Source organism: Colobus angolensis, unplaced genomic scaffold, assembly GCF_000951035.1.
Source record: "Colobus angolensis palliatus isolate OR3802 unplaced genomic scaffold, Cang.pa_1.0 Scaffold369, whole genome shotgun sequence".
NCBI lineage: Eukaryota > Metazoa > Chordata > Mammalia > Primates > Cercopithecidae > Colobus > Colobus angolensis.
This window is the reverse complement of record NW_012117032.1, coordinates 247899-255450: the sequence shown is the minus strand read 5'-3', so window position 1 is coordinate 255450 and position 7552 is coordinate 247899. Positions and strand designations below refer to the sequence as shown.

The 7552-nt window shown below is 35.2% G+C and overlaps 1 protein-coding gene across 1 annotated transcript in view; it reads left to right on the top strand.

Annotated features, from left to right (window-relative positions):
- Window positions 1-7552, top strand: part of SERPINB2 (serpin peptidase inhibitor, clade B (ovalbumin), member 2) — a 46510-nt gene that overhangs the window by 25611 nt on the left and 13347 nt on the right. Inside the window, exons 11-14 of the mRNA XM_011953573.1 lie at window positions 1465-1641; window positions 3430-3495; window positions 3961-4098; window positions 6096-6213. Of these exons, the coding sequence (XP_011808963.1) occupies window positions 1465-1641; window positions 3430-3495; window positions 3961-4098; window positions 6096-6213 (499 nt within the window). The remainder of the gene's footprint in view (window positions 1-1464; window positions 1642-3429; window positions 3496-3960; window positions 4099-6095; window positions 6214-7552) is intronic.

The following is a 7552-nucleotide window of genomic DNA, read 5'->3' as shown; positions in this document are numbered from 1 at the left end:
AAAAAAAAAAAAAAAAAAAAAAAAAAAAAAAAAAAAAGAATAGCACCCACTGCTCTATTTTGTTTTCAATTTGTGTGATAGCTCTTCCTCCAACCATTTACTTTGAGCCTATGGGTGTTATTACATGTGAGATGGGTCTCTTAAAGACAGTAGATTAATGGGTCTTGTTTTTTAACCCAACTTGACACTCTGTGTTTTTTACATACAGTGTTTAGCCCATTTACATTCAAGGTTATTATTGATATGTGAGGTGTCAATCCTATTATGAAGTTATTAGCTGGTTGCTTTGTGGTTTCTATTGTGCGGTTGCTTTATAAAATGTGTGCACTACGTACTTAAGTAACAGGTATCATTCTTTTGTTTCCATGTTTAAAACTTCCTTAAGTATTTCTTGTAAGGCTGGTCTAGCAGTAACAGATTCTCTTAGCACTTGGTTAAATCATTTAACCTATTTGAGAAATTATTTTGCCATAAAATCAAAATAGATGGAATTAACTATAGAAACCTAGTTTTAAAAGGCTTTTAAATTAAAATATTGTTGCATCGGTTGGGTATGGTATGTTGGCTTTGGTTTAGGGTGGACTCAGTAGCATAATATCCATGCAGTATCCTCAGCTGTAATCATCATCAATGATGTCTGCAGTTGCCTCAGTGGTCTAGGCTGTGAATGTTTGTGATGGAGTGGAGGTGATGCACATTTGCTGTGGATTGGGGCACCTGTCGTTTTCAGGCCAGGTACATGCAGGTGTGGTACGTTGGCCAGCTGTTTGGTTGCTTCCATTAGAGATGACATTTAAATGCTGAGTATAATATCGAAAAAGATGAGGAAACCTGAGTACTCTTGTTCCAGAAGACCAGTTTCAGAGGATCTCAAATGAGTGAGAATAAAGACAAACAGTCTTAACTTCCCAACTTCTCTACAAGCATTTTCCAATTAATTGTGCATGATTCCATGTTTACATAAATTAAAAATGGTAGTTACAGCCCAAACCATGAATATTGTAAATGAGTAATAAAAATTTATAAGCACCCATTTTGTGCAAAATCCGTAGCTAGGTGCTGTTGGGTGCATGAAGCAGCGTTAAGAAGAATATATTGCTCTCAAGAAGCTTATGCTGGAGTTGGAAAAAATAGAGACAAACACATGGAAACAAAACTAGTGGCATGAAAAATGTCAAAAGAGTCGCAAAAACTATGTTATGGGACTCAGCTTTTAACTGACCAGAATCCATTTATTCTCTAATGCACATTAGCACTAAAATTTGAGATAATTCCCTTAAATTCTCTAAACTTCAGTGTTTTAATATATAAAATACTAATATCAGACTAGAATTTTGCTAAAGTCTATTCAGCTCTTATGACTACATATATGGATATGTATGCAAATATGAATACATATTTTTTCAAAGGTGAAGTGGAAAGAAATATTCATAAGCTGTCTAAATTTTGCTTTATTTTTCTTAGATTTCCTCAATGGACACTCTAGCAACATCAATCAACCAGTTTGCCTTGGAGTTGAGCAAAAAGCTAGCTGAATCTGCTCAGGGTAAAAATATTTTCTTTTCTTCCTGGAGCATCTCAACTTCCTTGGCCATGGTGTATTTGGGCACAAAAGGCACCACTGCAGCCCAAATGGCCCAGGTGAGTGGAAGAGGTCAACCATCTTCTGTTTCTTGTAAACTAAGTGCTTTCATTGCCTTTTAACTTCAGTTTTCTCTTGACAACTCAATAATTTAAATTTCAAAACAGCATTCTCTAAAACAAGACAGACATTAAAAAATTCTATACCATAAAACAAATCCTGGTACAGGGAATCAGTTTTCAAACTGTTGCTGGGAAAACCATTTGAGAACCTGTGTCCTTTAGCAAAATAAAATGGAGAAAGGATGAGGTTATCAATTTTTGTTCAACACCAAAACCAATTTTATTTTGATTATATTATTTCAAAAAGTAATCGGTCAAACTTTAAATAACAGAATTATTCAGCATCTTTATAATCACATAAGGATTTTCTTGGAGACACAAAAAAGAAAAATAGAAGAATTCTGTTTCTCATGCTCTGTTTGATTCTCTCTTTGTTTAGTCCCTGGTTATCTGAATGGAGTCCTGGTTATCTGAATGGAGCCCATTAAGATCATTAAAGTAACAACATAATACTATTGTACCCAGAACTATTTTTGCAATAAGCATCCTCAAAGCATTGTGTGTATATAAATATATATATACATAGCCATAGATAGCAAAATAGCTGTATGTGTAAAAATATATATGAATGCATACACATATATGTAACAGTATGTATATATAAATGTGTTTTTAAATAAAAATAAAAACAGAAAGAGTAAACTTGGCCCCAAATCTTGCAAAATCACAAGGCCAAGTGACAGAATTTTCACCCAAGAAGGTGACTTCCTTGCAAAGTATGGGTATGAACACAGCTGGTAATTCTGAAAGATGTGGGCAGGACACATGCTCTATTAGTCTGGACTTGGGATATCATCCTTACTCTTGTGGTTCACAAGATATCAGGTAGTTTAAAAAGTACAACAGCAACAACAAAATCCTTGTTCACAACCTGTTAATGATTGGTTCATTAGCTCAAAAGTCTTAATAATTAATGTGATAGACAATCTTAAGTGGATTCCAGTGTAAGTCTATTTCATGTAAATATATTGCTGGATGTTGCTTGTCCTTGTTTCAGATGTTAACACTTCCAGTTGCAAATGAACCTCATGAATTAGCTGTGCACTCCTTTTATGGCAAGTGGCCCTTGTTTTATTACCGTGGGTCAATGCAACCCTTGATGCAATATACTGTATTTTTTATTGTCAGCTGGGTCCAGAACATGGGAGATAAAAGTATTTCCTTCTGTTCTACTGTTGTACAATTCCAAGGAAAGAAGGGTATCTACGTCTTTCCTGTTAACTTTCCAATGAAATGCTGGAGTGAACACAAACATTGTGCCTATATATGTCAAGTGGTGGTAGAAAATAGGAACTGAGCATTTAACTAGGAAAAAAACAACAACTAAAATTCCTTAATTTTCCACATAATTACGGCTTTTACTTAAACTGTCTAAATGATTAGCTCTGTTGCACACCTAGCATTCTTCTTAAAACAACCATGAGTAAAAAGGAAATATGGAAAACAAGAGAATTTTATGTCAAGGTTTTCCCAACATCATTCTAGTTATAAAACATAGGAAAATAAATAGACTAGTAACTTAAATTGGACTTTAGAAAATGTGTTTAAAGGCAATTCTTGACTTATTTTATTAAACACATTTTTTAAGTTAAGTCAGAGCCCCTTTTTAAATTAATTATATGTTCTGCAATTATAAGAATGACTGACTTGTATTTACAGATGATGTGTAATTTATATGATTAATTCTCTGCAGTCTATTCATTTGTCTTTTTATTGAAATTACAGGTGCTTCAATTTAACAGAGACCAGGGAGACAAATTCAGCCCTGAAAGTGAAAAAAAAAGGAAAATGGTATATCTTATCCTTTAATACACATTTGATAATTAAGGAAAAAGTACTTTTAGCACATGTATTTTAGTGATAATTTAAGCAACTTTTATCAGGTAACTTTTCTTAGAAACATATATTAAAGTTACAGAAACTTTTTCGGAATACGAAATGTCTACACTTTTTGAAAGATCTCTTGTCCCCACGCCCTTTTAATCTCTCTAAAAATTTCTCCAGTTTCAAAATTTTTCTTGCCTGCTTTTGCAAACTAAATGTGGCCTCAATAACATTTGGGCCATAATAAAATTATGGCCTCAATAACATTTCATTCTTTTGTACTAACACTAAGGAAAGCATTTTTATCCACTTTAGGATCATTTTCAACTTTTGCTTGCAATTCACCAAATAATTTTATTTAGCTTTAGTTTGCTAACATGCATGTAACTCTTGTTTAACATTTTTATTTGACTAATTCCTTCTATTTCAAAGGAATTCAACTTGAGCAACTCAGAAGAAATACACTCTGATTTCCATACACTTATCTCAGAAATCCTCAAGCCCAACGATGACTACCTGCTTAAAACAGCCAGTGCGATATATGGTGAGAAAACGTATCCATTTCACAATGTAAGTGCAAATGTCTTATTTTAAGCTAATAGAAAAGAAAGCAATGTGAGACCTATCAGTAAACTCTGTATATTTCTTTCTATACAAATAAATGTACTCTGTACATTTATTTCTATTCATGTACATAATTTTTAGATTCACTGTTGAGTAATATGGCTAGTAATAAGTCTTATCTAAAATGCATAGGTCAAGCCATCACTTTACCAAATAGACAAGAAAATTATCATCTCCCACTAATTTCAAAGAAGAGTCCAAGGGTAAAAAGCAGAAAAATGCAAAAAGGAAATTGAAATTATTGCTGCATGCATGGTTCTTAAGGAAAAATATCTACTAATAACAGAAATGTGGCATTAAATGTGCTATAGAATCTTAAATACTTTTGAAAATAAGTTCATGTTCAAGTATCAGGGACAATCTTAATGTGGTCAATACTTCCCTGTAAACAATCAATTAGACCAACCAACGAGTGTCTAGTGGTAAAGGAAACCAATAACAGGTCTCAAACCAGATCTAGCACTCAGATATTTCTGTCTAGAATAAAGAGGTAACCCCTGAGAATGGCCTACAAATACATATGGAGACTTGGCTGGAGACTGTCTACTTGGGAGCAAAACTGATCTTGGGATGAGAGAAGTAAGCAGTTTTCACATCAAGACTTTACAGACTTTGGGAACATGAAACATGAAATAATATCAACTTCTCTTTGCTAATGGTTGAAATCCCACCAATGTAGACCATGAAGACTCTGTCCTCAGTTAAGAGGGTCACATGACAACCAAGGTCAATAATTTACTTCTTTGTCCATCATCTCCTTGGGCAGGACGACCCACGTGTCCAGTGGGCAAAGAGTAAGGAAATTAGATAGGGTAGAAGAATAGCAATAAGATAAAATAAAGCTATCTTGTGATTTCAAGCAATGCTATCCTTGCTCAAATCTAGTGAATTCTGGGGAGTTCAGGACTTGAGTTTTGTTACCACTAAAGATATAAAACCAGCCAACTGGAATCTTAAAGACAGTTTCCTTTCTTGTAGGCTCTTGGACTCTGGTTTGATTCAGAAGTAGGAGAAATGATTGACTCAGTGGGCACTTGGAAACAAGAGTGACACAGAGATAGAGACAAACATATTTTTATACGTCCACAAGCCCTGAGTTAAGACAGGCAGTGGTCCCTCATAAATATTTAAGTTTTCTTTTTACTAGATTTTAAATTCCACAGAATTTAGACTTCATAATCTTCAAGCCACTTCCTGGCAACAGAATTAACTCATCACTTTTGACTCCCTATAAGCCCTCCATAAAGTAAGCACATTGAAGGAATACTACATGGCCTTGAAGAATAAATCATGTTCCCAAGGCAGGTGCCCCCATAAGAGCAACCTCAGTCATAGCCTACATGTGATGACGGCCACTGCGTGAACATCAGAGGACCAGGCGGAGTTAGAGGCTTCATTTCTTTTTTTTTCTCAGAATGCCTAATATAACATTCGACTCTGCTTACAAATCCATTTTCATGGCAGAATATCATTTTCTTCACGGGCCCTCCACAAGGTTCTTGATGTTTACAATCCACAGAAGGAAGCTACCAGTATCACAAGCCTCACTTTGGTTGCATCCCTACCACAGAAAGTCAAGTACAATGCTCAATACCTCTTGGCCACTGGGGTCACTCTTTTTATTTGTAGTCCCTTTCCATTCTAGCCTCATTTCAAGGCATGGATAAAAATAGAAAGGAAGAGGATGTGGAAGCCCCAAAAATGTGGGCATCAGTACTTCCTTCCACAGCTGGAGCTTTGCATAGCTAGCCAGTTCCCTGATAAGTTTGGAGAGGGAGGTATTTAGTTTTTGACCAAAACTGGGAGTCAGGAAAGAGAAAATGGAGTGATGGTGTGGGAGTGTGCAATTGCCCGCCTACCTAGTTCTTTTGATAATCTAAATAGATTTGATTTCTCAGTTTTGAACAAACTCTACAAAAGAGGATTTTATCTATGTCTTTCAGAAATATTTAGAAGACATGAAAACATATTTTGGTGCAGAGCCTCAGTCTGTTAACTTTGTGGAAGCTTCCGACCAAATCAGAAAGGAGATCAACTCTTGGGTTGAAAGACAGACCGAGGGTAAGCTTTCACCAAGGGGCTTGGCAGCGTGCTTTTCCCAAACATCCTTGTGTTTATTTTAGTTTGTGTCATGTGTAAGTACGTATATTCCTTAAATAGAAGTGTGGACACATTGTACATATTCAGAACATTATTTCTATTCATGTACATAATTTTTAGATTCACTGCCTAGTAATAAGTCTTATTTAAAACACACAGGTCAAGTCATCACTTTACCAAATAGACAAGAAAATTATCATCTCCCACTAATTTCAAAGAAGAGTCCAAGGGTAACAAGCAGAAAAATGCAAAAAGGAAATGGAAAATACTGCTGCATGCATGGTTTTTAAGGAAAAATATCTACAGAAATGTGGCATTAAATGTGCTACAGAATCTTAAATACTTTTCAAAATAAGTTCATGTTCGAGTATCAGTTAGAGTATGGATTAAACTACTCTAAAGAAGAGACCCAAAATATAGTGGCTTAATAAGACACAAGTTTGTCTTTCTCTCAAATAATAGTTCAAAGGGAGTTAGGCATCCTAGGTTAGAGAGAGCATTCTGTCTTGCAAGGACATCCAGAGATCCAGGCTGGTGTTCAGCGCTGCCATCCTCAATACATGGCTTCCATCTCTAGGTGCAAGATGGTTCTTACAATAGCAGCAGGAAGTGGGGAAAAGAAATTTCAACAAAAGCTAACTTGTCTTTAAGGGGATGCCCTGGAAGTTTCAGACGTCAATTCCACTCATATTCCACTGGCCTAGATGTAGTTCATGGCATATTTTCTGCTAGGGTGACCAATACATTCTGGTTTGCCTGTGACTTTCCTAGTTTTAGGATCAAAAAGCCCCTAATTCCAGGCAAGAGTGACCAACCACATTCCAGTCACTATACTTGCTGGAAGAAAGACCTGTGAAATGGAGTTTTCAGCTGGGTTACCACTTGTCACCTAAATTTCAGGGTTTTATTTCTAAAAGGAAATAGCAGACGGATTCTCCCAGGCAATTTAACAGTCTTTTATTATTATCCTTATTTTAGACATAAGGAAGCTGAGATTTTAGAGAAATTATCTATGATTACACAATTTAAAGTTTCAGAAATAGGATTTCAAATATGTCAGTTTAGTTCCAAAGTCTGAACTGATTTCTACACATCATGCTGCCTTTTAAATCAACATTTCAATTGATATTCTATTATATCTTAGGAAGAGATACAAAGGCATCATCATTAATGAAGATTAATTCATCATTCATGACTTAATGAAGATTAATTTATTATTTGTCATTAATGAATATTAACGATGATGCCTTTGCTTTGTGTCTAAGCACATGGAATGTTTCGCTGTCTTCTCCCCTGAACT